General features: G+C 54.7%; 2 protein-coding genes across 2 annotated transcripts in view; one reads left to right on the forward strand and one right to left on the reverse strand.

Moving 5' to 3' along the window:
• STS (steroid sulfatase) overlaps positions 1 to 1,606 on the forward strand; it is a 189,908-nt gene extending 188,302 nt beyond the window's left edge. Inside the window, exon 10 of the mRNA XM_081080908.1 lies at positions 1,413 to 1,606. Within this exon, the coding sequence (XP_080937034.1) occupies positions 1,413 to 1,453 (41 nt within the window). The 3' untranslated portion in view covers positions 1,454 to 1,606. The remainder of the gene's footprint in view (positions 1 to 1,412) is intronic.
• Positions 1,607 to 1,610: 4 nt separating this feature from the next.
• Positions 1,611 to 10,823, reverse strand: PNPLA4 (patatin like domain 4, phospholipase and triacylglycerol lipase). The gene is made up of 7 exons (XM_081080909.1): positions 10,763 to 10,823; positions 9,576 to 9,764; positions 7,385 to 7,479; positions 5,589 to 5,724; positions 4,368 to 4,433; positions 2,500 to 2,652; positions 1,611 to 1,757 (listed from the first exon to the last, which is right to left on the reverse strand). The coding sequence occupies exons 2-7, from the start codon at positions 9,753 to 9,755 to the stop codon at positions 1,626 to 1,628; spliced, it is 762 nt and encodes a 253-aa protein (XP_080937035.1). The 5' UTR covers positions 9,756 to 9,764; positions 10,763 to 10,823; the 3' UTR covers positions 1,611 to 1,625.
• Positions 10,824 to 13,068: the final 2,245 nt, after the last annotated feature.

Consider the following 13,068-nt stretch of genomic DNA (forward strand, 5'->3'; position numbering starts at 1 on the left):
CTGCCGGTATCAGTGGGGGGAGATGGTGCGCCTGTGTAAGGCGCCTGAGGGACATGAATGCAACACGATGAGAGTCATCAGTCATTAGCGAACGTCGTACTTCCTGATTAATAATGACGTACAATAGGATAGTGTAAAAATTAAGTGAGAAAACGTGTATTAAAACGTTTCTTACAGACCGTCCTGTTGGCTGGGCCGCAGAAATATTCGTTGTGGGCGCAGGCGGCCCATGGGCCGCGAGTTTGACACGCTTGGAGGACACAGGCCATGCGCCTGGTGACAGGTCTCATTTCCCCACCGGCTTCTGCAGACCCGTGTCACCCCTCCTACCCCGTCCTCCAGGGAGACGCCAGCCAGCCACACGGTCACGGGTGCAGGCTGTCGGCACCAAATACGTTTACAACATCCAGAGCATTCAGATTTGTTTCTGGCCCGGCCGGGGTGGCTCAGTGGTTGAGCGTCGATCTAGGAACCAGGAGGTCAGGGTTCGGTTCCCGGTCAAGGGCACATGCCCGGGTTGCGGGCTCGATCCCCAGCAGGGGGCGTGCGGGAGGCAGCCGGTCCACGGCTCTCTCTCATCATGGATGTTTCTCTCTCCCTCTCCCTTCCTCTCTGAGATCCATAAAAATATACCTTAAAAAAGAAAAGATGCGTTTTTGCTTGGGAAGGCATCCGTAAAGAATTCATTAAACGCTCACACAGATAGAACCCTATAGAATAAAGAGCTAATATGCTAATTAGACCGAACGACCTTCCAGACGACCTTCCAGGTGACCTTCCGGACGAAGCCGGACCCCCGCCAGGGAACGCCACTGCTCGCCCAGTCTGTGCCCAGATCCGGAGAAGAGAGACAGCAGTCGGGGCGTGGGTGCTCAATGCCGGGTATCGGAGGCTTTTAAGGGCCATAACATTGATCGAAAGGATGGTTTCAAACAGCAGAAAAGACAGGTGCATAACCAGGAAGGGCTGGCCCTCGAAACGGGCTCGTTGGTAACTGCCTCTTAGACGTTAGGAGTCACGCTCAGCAGACCCCAGGGAAAAAGATGGAAGATTCGAGTCCGAACCTGCTAAATGAATGGGAACTCATGAAGGAATGATCATCTGCAGTCGCTTTCTTTTTAAAATAAAAATAAAACATTTTTTTGTTGATTTCAGAGAGGAAGGGAGAGGGGGGAAGAGGGAGAGAGAGAGAGAAACATCTATGAGGAGAGAGAAGCATCAATCGGCTGCCTCCTGCACGCCCGACTGGGGATGGAGCCTGCAACCCGGGCATGTGCCCTGATCGGGAATCGAACCCTGACCCCCTGGTTCCAAGGTCAGAGCTCAACTGCTGAGCCACGCTGACCGAACGAGCGGGATTCACCTCTCACTCCCAAGGCTTCGAGGTTGGCTTGGGTCTCCGTGTTTTGCAGGAGTTCGTCTGCGTTCAGCGCATCCCGGGTTGTGCCCTTAACAACGTCGCCACCTTCTCATGAAATGCCTCGTCTTTCTTTGCAGCCAGGGAACATTGAACTTTTCAAAATGACGCAAACTGTGACCAAGTCCGGTAACTGTGACAGAATTCTGACGGCTCACGGAAAGCTCATCGTCGATCCCACCGGACGCGGGACGTGCCTGGGGGCCCTCTACTCGAACCAGTTCTCCTTGAGCAAAAACCTGACGGCGTCCTGGAAGCCGCCATGGTACAGGGATTCCATTTCCCGCCTGCCGGGCGGGAACAGGGCCTGGTTGAGCCGCACCAGGTTGGCCACGGACAGCTAGGACAGAGAGACAGGGTGGGGCTGTAGGGCAGGGCCATGAGGGTCGGCGTGCGTGACATCTGTCACCTGACGAATAGCAGTCTCCGCTAACGAAAGAGAAACATGCACATGGGTGTCACTCCGCGACGCCCACCAGCCAATCAGAGCGAGTATGCAAATTAACCCAACAAAGATGGTGGTGAATTTGCATACGGAGGCGCAGAGCGAAGACTGCAGACGGCGTAGATGGAAGCCAAGCGCTGCAGAAGGGAGCAGAGCGGTGGAGAAGGGAGGGAGCGAGGCAGCGGAGATGGAAGTAAAGCCCGCCTCCCTTCGGCCGCAGGAAGCCCTATTCTTGCAGGAATCTTCCTGCCACGGGCCTCTAGTAATAAAAATAAAATAAAAAATAAAACGAGGAGGGCCCAGCCGGCGTGGCTCCGTGGTTGGGCGTGAACCTAGGAGCCAGGAGGTCACGGTTGGGTTCCCGGCCAAGGGCACGTGTCTGGGATGCGGGCTGGATCCCAGGTAGGGGGCGTGCAGGAGGCAGCCGGTCCATGATTCTCTCTCATCATGGATGTTTCTCTCTCTCTCTCCCCTCTCCCTTCCTCTCTGAAATCAATAAAAATGTATTTTCAAAAAAAAAAAATAAAGTAAAATAGGAAACCTGCCGCCGAGAACACGCGGTTTGTACAGAAGACGGTACGTGAGCTCACCATCTCGGAGCACGGGGAGGATTTTAGGGGCGATGCTTCTCACTCACCAGGATGTCCTGTTTGGCGATGGTGACATAGATGCCCAGCTGCCCCTTGTCCCGTGGGGAGACGTCCAGGCGGCCGTAGAAGGGGGAGATGGCGACCGTCCGGCCCCCGGGAAGGATGGGGAGGCTGTTGGTGAACCCGCCGTCCACCCACGTCTGCGGAGGGAAACCCGTCGTCACACGTGGGCCGGACCCGGCTGCCAGGCGGAGGGCGTGTGTATGGAGACCTCGACGGTCCCTGCCTGGGACCTGCTCCTGGATTACCAGTGACCGGGGCCAGTCCCATAGGGGGTTTGCGTGGAGAGAAAAACTAATGTTTGTGCTGATAGCATACCCCCCCGGGTGCATGAGAACCGGCCAGAACCGGGGAATCTGGCCAATGGTTTAGAAGTTAACTCGATTGGCCCTGGCCGGTTGGGCTCAGTGGGTAGAGCGTCGGTCTGCGGACTGAAGGGTCCCGGGTTTGATTCCCGGTCAAGGGCACATGCCCGGGTTGCGGGCGCGATCCCCAGTAGGGGGCGTGCGGGAGGCAGCCGGTCCATGATTCTCTCTCGTCATGGATGCTTCTCTCTCTCTCTCCCCCCTCTTTCTTCCTCTCTGAAATCTATAAAAATATTTTATTAAAAAAAAAGAAGTTAACTTGACTGTGTTCAGGAGGGTGAGGCTCAGATTGTGCGGATGCCGGTGCAGGCGTCCGAGGCCCTGTCCTTGGGTCAGGACGAGTCCTCGAATCACAGTGGGAAGCCACGATTACTCTGGCATTTCACCATCCACCACTGCACACAATCCTATATAATAAAAGCCTAATACGCAAATCGACCGAATGGCAGATGACCGGCCGCTATGACGTGCACTGACCACCAGGGGGCAGACGCTCTGAGTTGCCCCAGGCCAGCCAAGGCGGGTGCCAGCAGGGGGCCCTCTGATCGCCCCCCAGATCAGCCCGGATCGCCAGCCAGGCCTATGGACCCTACGGGTGCATGAATTTCATGCACTGGGCCCCTGGTTCTATTATTTCGCTGGAAACCAACATTTTGTTTCTTTTTAAAATATATTTACTTTAACCTTGCTTTGGGGGGATTTACCCCATTTTCTTTTGGTATACCTTCATATTTTAACACAAATGCAAGCTCTTTATAACCTCTAGTCTGCGAAGTTGTTCCGTTCTTTTTTTAAGGTTTTGTCGGCAACCTAAACTCAAAGCTCGGCAAGCGGCCAAAGTATGTTTCTGATGAAAAGTTTAAAAATAAAAATTAATCGCGACTGCTTGCCAAGTCATTGTTTTTGCTAAGTCCTGTGTAAAAGAGATAGTAACTGTCCTTGTATACATAAAATTTTTTCTGTAATCCAATTATCGATTTTTCAGAAGCTGCCCCTATGAAATTTTTCTTTTCGCCTATTTCCATAAAGTGCCCCAAACAAAAATTACTGAAATGTTCAATCTGTGGGATTCCATATGCCCGGTAAAATATTTTTGTATGTAAAAATAAATAAATATTGAATATTGGGGGGAAAACTTTTTTTTGGTGATTTCAGAGAGGAAGGGAGAGAGAGAGAAACATCCATGACGAGAGAGAATCATGGACTGGCTGCCTCCTGCACGCCCCCTACTGGGGATCGACCCCACAACCCGGGCATGTGCCCTGCCTGGGAATCAACCCGTGACCTCCTGGTTCCTAGGTGGAGGCTGAACCACTGAGCCACGCCGGCCGGGCTGGAGACGAGAATTTTCTGTCTGGAACTTAAGCAGAACCACGAGGGCGCAGTGGGCTGATTCAGAACCACCAGGAAGCGTAATTATAGCATTGGGTTCATCGAAGGGGACTTATCCCCATGGGATCCCTGATCATGGGTCAGGGATCAGGGCGTACCTGTCCTTTGTACACCACCGGCTTCAGGCCTGTGTAGAGGGGCAGGAAGCTGCTGGCCAGGAGGACCTGAGGGAGGAAACGGAAAACGGCTCAGGCACGGAGAGGCGCTCACACTCAGACCGGAGATTGGGTATGTGATTTCCTACAAAATTCTACGTCGTTAAGAAAAAATTTTAAATTGCTGTCAGAAAGAAAACGTTACGTCCATTGTAAGTGCACAAGGCAGGGGCTTACGTAGAAGAAAACATAGTCAGCTAGATGCCCGGTGCACGAAATTCATGCACTCGGGGAGGGGGGCGGGTCCCTCAGCCCGGATTGCGAGCGGGCGCAGGCCAGGCCCAGGGACCCCACTGGTGCACGATCGGAGCTGGGGAGGGACCATGGAAGGCTCCAGGGCGTGTCTGACCCGTCTCATTCAGTCCCGATCGGCTGGAACCCAGCAGCAAGCTAACCTACCGGTCTGCCCCCTGGTGGTCAGTGCATGTCATAGCGACTGGTCGACCGGTTGACTGTCTGCCCCCTGGTGGTCAGTTCACATCATAGTGAGCAGTTGAGCAGCCTTAGCATATCATTAGCATAGGACGCTTTGATTGGTTGAACGGACGACAGGAAGACCGGACTCTTAGCCTGTTAGGCTTTTGTTCTATAGGATATCAGAAAGGGCCCTAGAGAGATAATGTCTGGCTCAGCAATGGATGGCCTCTCCCTTCCTCTCTCTGAAATTCAATATGTATTTTTTTTTTAAAAAAAAAAAAGGAAGATGCCATAACTGGTTTCGCTCAGTGGATAGAGCGTCGGCCTGCGGACGGAAGGGTCCCGGGTTCGATTCCTGGTCAAGGGCACATGCCCGGGTTGCGGGCTCGATCCCCAGTGGGGGGCGTGCAGGAGGCCGCCGGTCCATGAGTCTCTCTCATCACGGATGTTTCTCTCTCTCTCCCCCTCTCCCTTCCTGTCTCTCTGAAATAAAGAAATAAAAATAAACAGTACAGGTACAACGTCTTCCCTAAACTGCCACGTGTCAGCTACGTTCATCTAAGGACCTGTTGTTGCTAATCCAGGCACAGGAGACCTGCTTCTAGAATAAACTCAAGGGTGCTGGACGTGGCAAGACTGACCCGTTCATGGGTCCCACGGCGGACCGGCCGGCCCATCCCAGCCAGGACAGGAAGCCACGGGCGCGAAGGGCACGGCTGCCCACTGCCTCCCCCAGGAGTGCGTCACCTGGATGAGGTCCTCCCTGGAGGAGAAGCTGGAGATCAGCGAGTTCTTCCCCGTCCTGGTGCTGGTGACGGACACGTGCAGGCGGCCGTGGGCCAGCTGGTGGGCGTTGGGGGGCAGGATCGACTCCAATCCGTGTCTGGGGGAGAGAACGTGGCCGCGTCACTCCCCTCTTGTCGTTGTTAGTATTTATTTTTAAAATATGTATATATTTTAATTTTTTATTTTTTAATATGCTCCATGCAATCATTACTATTTCTAGAAAAAGGATTTTAAGTATAATAATGCTACATGCAATTAATATTTCAAGAAAAACGATTTTAAGTATAATAATGTTCCATGCAATAATAATCAATATTTCAAGAAAAACTATTTTAATTATAATAGGTTAAATGCAATAAACATTAATATTTCACACAAAAGACTTTAAATATAATATTACCAAAACTGTACTAACATATACAATATCACAAAAGTGTATTTCCTACAACTTTTGTGATATTAAATATATTTTTATGGATTTCAGAGAGGAAGGGAGAGGGGGAGAGAGAGAGAAACATCCATGATGAGAGAGAATCATGGGCCGGCCGGCTCCTGCACGCCCCCCGCTGGGGATCGAGCCCACAACCCGGGCATGTGCCCTGACCGAGAACGAACCCTGATCTCCTGGTTCATAAGTCGACGCTCAACCACTGCGCCACGCCGGCCGGGTATTATTATTATTATTATACTAGAGACCCGGTGCACGAATTCGTGCACCAGTGGGGTCCCTCGGCCTGGCCTGTGGGATGGGGCTGAAACCGGCTCTCCGACATCCCCCGAAGGGGCCTGGATTGCGCGAGGGTGCAGGCCAGGCCGAGGGACCCCACTGGTGCATGACTGGTGCCGGGGAATGATGCAGGAGGATGGCCAGTTGGGGAGGGACCGTGGGAGGGCTCCAGGGCATGTCCGGCCCGTCTTGCTCAGTCCCCATCAGCCAGACCCCAGCAGCAAGCTAACCTACTGGTAGGAGCGTCTGCCCCCTGGTGGTCAGTGCACGTCATAGCAACTGGTTGACCAGCCGACTGTCTGCCCCCTGGTGGTCAGTGCACGTCATAGCGACTGGTCGACCCGTCGACTGTCTGCCCCCTGGTGGTCAGTGCACGTCATAGCAACTGGCCGACCTGTCGACTGTCTGCCCCCTGGTGGTCAGTGCACTCATAGCGACGGGTCGACCGGTCGACTGTCTGCCCCCTGGTGGTCAGTGCACGTCATAGCGACTGGTCGACCCGTCGACTGTCTGCCCCCTGGTGGTCAGTGCACGTCATAGCAACTGGCCGACCTGTCGACTGTCTGCCCCCTGGTGGTCAGTACACATCATAGCAAGCGGTTGAGCGGCCTTAGCGTATGACGCTTTGATTGGATGAGTGGACGACCAGACGACCGGACACTCAGCATATTAGGCTTTTATTATATAGGATGTTTTTGTTGTTAATGCTCACCCGAGGATATTTTTTCCATTGCTATTTAGACTGGAAGGGGAGGGAGAGAGAGAGAAACATCAAGGTGAGAGAGACACATTGATTGGTTGCCTCCTGCATGCACCCCGACCCAGACTGGGGATGCAACTTGAAGCAAGAAACAAGCCTTGGACCGGAATAGAACCCGAACCCTTTGGCGGCAGGCCGACACTCCAGGCACGGAGCCTGGCCTTTCATTCCCGACTGTCTGGTGACGACGGGCAGGGCTGGCCTTGTCACGGTCGATAGAGTCCTCACACCGCGGTGGGAGTGCACTCGGGGACCCACACACACCCGTACCTCAGTCGGGCCATGAAATCGTAGCCGGGCGTCACGGCCCCGAAGGACTGCCTTCGTAGCTCCTCAGCGAACTCGTAGGTGAACTGGTTGCATTCCTGAAAAAGGACGTGAACGGGCGACTCGACATTTCGTCAAAAGGTCCGTTCTGGTTCCAGCGTTCTGACCCTCACCCACCATTCCTGGTCCCAAGCGAGCCACTGTTGTCCCCAATCCTGCTGTTTTCTTTTTAAATATTTGTTTTGACTTCAGAGAGGAAGGGAGAGAAATAGAAACATCACCGATGAGAGAGAATCATGCATCGGCTGCCCCCTGCACACCCCCTACTGGGGATCCAGCCCGCAACCCGGGCCTGTGCCCTGACCGGGAATCGAACCGTGACCTCCTGGTTCCTAGGAGGACGCTCAACCACTAACATGGATGTGAGAGAGACACATGGATAGGTTGCCTCTTGCGTGCACCCCGTCCGGGGGTGGAGCCTGCAACCCAGGTACATGCCTTGACCGGAATCGAACCCAGGACCCTTCTGTCCACAGGCCGACACGCTGGCCACTGAGCTAAACCGGCCGGGGCAGCAGCGCCGACTGCCAGCGACCACACGGACAGCAGAGGGAGGAGTCCTGAGGGCTGTCCTTTGTCAGCACCGGCTCAGAGTCGTGGGAGGGCGGTCTTGGCCCTGGCGTTTCGTGGGTCCTGGGAACCCACCTCCGTGAGCTCATCTTCACAAACCGTTCGAGGTGGTTATATGCGTAACCTCCCAGTTGGCAGGTAAGAAAACAGGTTAAAGAGATTAAGGGTCTTCCCTGATTTGCTATGAACAGTGAGGGCCATGGGCCGGGTTGGAACCCAGGCCTGTCTTCCATTCATTCTTTCATTGATTCATTCATTCTGTCATTCATTCATTCTGTCATTCATTCATTCTGTCATTCATTCTTTCATTGATTCATTCATTCTGTCATTCATTCATTCATTCTGTCATTCATTCTTTCATTGATTCATTCATTCTGTCATTCATTCATCTGTCATTCATTCTTTCATTGATTCATTCATTCTGTCATTCATTCACTGATTCATTCGTTCGTTTGTTCATTCATTCACAGTATGGTAAGAAAACAGGTTGAAGAGATTAAGGGTCTTCCCTGATTTGCCGTGATCAGTGAGGACCATGGGCAGGGTTGGAACCCAGGCCTGTCTTCCATTCATTGTTTCATTCATTCATTCGTTTGTTCTTCACTCATTCTTTCATTCATTCTTTCATTTGTTCATTCATTCACAGTATGATAAGAAAACAGGTTGAAGAGATTAAGGGTCTTCCCTGATTGGCCGTCAACAGTGAGGGCCATGGGCAGGGTTGGAACCCAGGCCTGTCTTCCATTCATTCTTTCATTCATTCATTCGTTCGTTCATTCATTCATTCACAGTGAGAGCGCCTGGGAGGGAGACAGAATCAAGCCACCCTCCCCCTCATCATGTCCACATCGGAAAACACATATATAATTACATATTGTTTTTGTGATCAATCACTGTGCTTCAATTATGTTCAATCTGTAACAATGAAAACCCATCCTGCATATCAGATGTTTACGTGACGATTCATAACAGTAGCAAACTGACAGTGATGAAGTAGCCTTGAAAATAATTTTATGGTTGGGGGTCACCACGACATGAGGAGCTGTATTAAAGGGTCGCGGCGTTAGGAAGGTTGAGAACCACCGGATGAGACAATCGTATGCTTTACGAAGGGACGCCCCCGATATTTCCAGTGCCCACCCGAAATACACCAGGAGGTCAGGGTTCGATTCCTGCTCAGGGCACAGGCCCGGGTTGCAGGCGCGATCCCCAGTGTGGGGCGTGCAGGAGGCAGCTAATCCATGATTCTCTCTCATCATCGACATGTCTCTCTCTCTCTCTCTCTCTCTCTCTCTCTCTCTCTCTCTTACTCTCTCTCTCTCTTCCTCTCTGAAATCAATACAAATATTCTTTTTTAAAAAAGAGGGTAAAATAAGGCATTATCTTATCTGTCTCACTGTCACCCAGAACAGTCCCCTCTCCCAAATCCGGAGCCCAGATCCCTGATGATTAAATGTTAAAAGCTTTTCTGTTTCCCAGGCAAAGCATGCAGCTAGCTGAGCGTGAGCGTCCGGTGTTGTTGCTGGATTTGATTTCTGGCCGAGGAAGGCGGCCACCCCATTACCTCTATTTTCTCTGGTGCTGTGAGCAGGACCGAAGCCACCAAGGACCCGGCGGAAGCCCCGGCAAAGGCCTTGACGTCCCTCAGCAGCTTCTGGCCGTGTTTGCAGAAGGCCGAGGCTGCCCCCAACTGGTAAATGCCCAGGAATCCGCACGCAGCGAAGGAAAGGTTGATGTGCTTCATTCCTTCCACCTGTGAAGGTGGCCACACACACACACCAGGGAAAAAAAAGAAAAAAAAATACCGATAAATGCTCTAAGTCGGTATAATACGATAATCATGACTCTAAGCCTTTCGTTGCGTAGACAATTCTTGGTGCTGAGCTCCAATTTGCACAATTAAAGGCTCATCGAACACCCAAATCCTTCAAGGATACGTTTTCCCTATCCCTCCCACCTTGACCCCAGAGTTTTATTCATGAAAAAAAAAATGAGGTTACAACAGTCCATATCTGTTCAGGGGGTTGCATAATACGCGATTTATTCATTAGATCGCGCAGCCTCCTACTCCATTTCTTGGCAAGAGGAAGATGGATCCGTGCCAACTGGCTGGCCATCTGGTCTTTTCTCTTGACCTTTTTGCAACTTTGGTGGGGGGGGAGGGGGCGGGGGGGGGGGAAGGAGCGCTGTATTGGGGAGACCTCCAATCATTGGACCAGGGCACATCCCAAAGGATGCACACATTTGCATGTTGCAAATGCATCCGTCAATTGCAAATGCATCCATCAATTGCACATGCATCCATTAATTGCACATGCATCCATCAATTGCAAATGCATCCTTCAGTTGCAAAGACAGATCCTTGCTCCCTCTCCTCCCATCTCCATTCAGGGCATCCACGTTTTCTTAAAAAAAAAATAAAAAAATAATGGATGCCCCCAATTATTCAATCACGCGATATTTTTCGCCCCCCGAGTTTCTTGGGACAATCTGAGGTCATGATTGGCCAGGGCGCTGGAGGCTCCAAGCAATGGCACCCGCACCCCCTGATACCTGTAAGGAATCTAACTAAATGGCTCCTTTTGCTGGAGCCTCGAAGGGCAGATGTGTCCCCCCTCCCCAGCCCCGTGGCTGAAATCCTGCCCCCAGCTTGCTGCTCACTAGGATCCCCACTTGGGGCTCCGGGACCCCAATTCCGGGGCCATCAGAATAGGCGCAAGGCCCAGGCCCCCCAATTTAGGAACCTACAACCTTTGTTCTGCAGCCTCTGGCTGGGCCCCGTGAGGGAGGCAGCTCGGCCTCTGCAGCCGAGCCTCAGCTTTGCTTTAATGACTGCAGATGGGAGGGGGGGAGGGATGGGGGCTCCGTGGCCAGGCGGCCGCCCGGACCGCGCATGCCCAGTGTGCACCCGCAGCCTGGAGGAGGCAGGACCCAGGCGGCCGCCCCGGACTGCGCATGCCCACTGTGCACCCGCGGCCTGGAGGAGGCAGGACCCAGGTGGCCGCCCCGGACCGCGCATGCCCACTGTGCACCCGCGGCCTGGAGGAGACGGGACCCAGGTGGCCGCCATGCCAGGCCCAGGGCGACAAAACCAGCCCACAAGGCGCCCTAGCAAAGTCTGGGGGCCGGAGCCCGCCCCAAACCCGCCCCGCCCTCACCCCGCTCCGCCCTACCAATGCAGGCGGGAGGCACTGCCGTGCTGAACGCCCCGCCTCCCCGCCTCAACCGGAAGGAGGGGCCAGGCCGTCACTCAATGCGGCTCCGCCCACCCACGCAGGCCTGCGGCACTTCCGTGTTGGGCGGTCCCTCCCCGCCCCGCGTTAACTGGAAGGCGGGGCTGAGCCGTCACTCAATGGCGCCCCGCCCGACCCAAGCAGGCTTGAGGCACTTCCGTGCTGAACGCCCCACCTCCACGCCTTAACCGGAAGGAGCCTGGCCGTCACTCAATGCGCACCGCCTACCCATGCAGGCCTGCGGCACTTCCGTGCTGTACGCCCCACCTCCCGCCTTAACCGGAAGGAGGGGCCGGGCCGTCACTCAATGCAGCTCCGCCTACCACCCCCGCTCTGCCCTCATCCCGCTCCGCCCTCCAATGCAAGATTGAGGCACCTCCATGCTGAACGGCCCACCTCCCCGCCTTAACCGGAAGGAGGGGCCAGGCCGTCACTCAGTGCGGCACCGCCTACCCTTGCAGGCCTGCGGCACTTCCGTGTTGAACGGGCCACCCCTCCTCCCTACCCCCGCCCCCCGTCCCCGCCTTAACTGGAAGGCAGGGCTGAATCCGCACTCAATGCGGCTCCGCCTACCCATTCCGTTCCGCGTGGAACGCCCCCTCCACCCCACCGCCCGCCTTAACCGAGAGGCGGGGCCGAGCCGTCACTCAAACCTATGGAGGCAGGCCTGCGACACTTCCGCGTTGAATGGCGCCCCGCCCCCCGCCTTAACTGGAAGGCAGGGCTGAGCCGTCACTCAATGCCGCCCCGCCCTACCCAAGCAGGCCTGAGACACTTCCGTGGTGAACGCCCCACCTCCCTGCCTCAACCGGAAGGCGGAGCCTGGCCGTCACTCAATACGGCTCCGCCTACCAAGCCCGACCACGTCTGACGTGGGCCCTTCCAGGGAGGCCCGCCTACCCGCGCGGATCCGTGACGTCATCGCGCCGACGCGAGGGTCCGCTGGGCCCCGCCTACGCTATTTAAATGGCTGGACTCATCATGGCTGCGCGCACTGCGCCGCTAGACCTAAAGGACCCCAGTCCGGGCAAGGGCCCAGACTGTCTCCTCCGGAGCCCTGTATTCTGCGTTTCAGTCACTTATGAGTGCGCTAACCCTGAACGACCCTCAGGAACGGAGCACCGGAAGTTCTTGGTCCCCTTCGCGGCTGCTTCCCGGAAGTGGTTCTTCCCCTACCCCCTCCGGGCGGTCCAGCTGTCCCAGGGGGCGGACCCCAGGGACTAGGCTGTGTCCAGGGTTGGGGGTGCCACGTCGCATGTCTGGGCCCATCAGTGCTTTTTACGGGGCGTTATTGGGAAGGCCGGGCTGCTGGCTGGGGGGAGCGGCCACTTCCTCGATCCGCTGCAGGCTGTGGCTCTGGGCAGGTTGCTCAACCTCTCTGAGCTCTCCCAGTGACTCCGCTGCAAGAGGGGGAGGTGGAATCTGAGTTGGGGTCCATTGCAAAGCTGCTGCCCCCTCGCGCGCCCGCCATGCACTTTCGGAGCAGCTTTACCTGGTGGCCAAGCAGGCTGACACACCCCCCCCGCCCCCCCCGAATCCAAAGGCCTCTGACCAGTCCTTTCTCTCCATGAACAGCGCCTCCCTGCTTCACCCTAAGAAGCGACCCCTCAGGAACCTCAGGCCTCGAGGGGCAAGGTGCCCCGGTCCCCTCTCCCGCCCCCCCCACCCCACTTTTTTTTTTAAATCATTTTTTATTTTTCAATTACAGTTGGCATACACTGTTACATTAGTTTCCGGTGTGCACCCCTGGGGTTAGACATTATAAAACTGATCATTCCCCCCCAAAAAATCTCATACCCCTCATACCACACACAGGTATCCTAT

The sequence above is a fragment of the Myotis nattereri genome (assembly GCF_964212035.1).
Source record: "Myotis nattereri genome assembly, chromosome: X".
Lineage (NCBI taxonomy): Eukaryota > Metazoa > Chordata > Mammalia > Chiroptera > Vespertilionidae > Myotis > Myotis nattereri.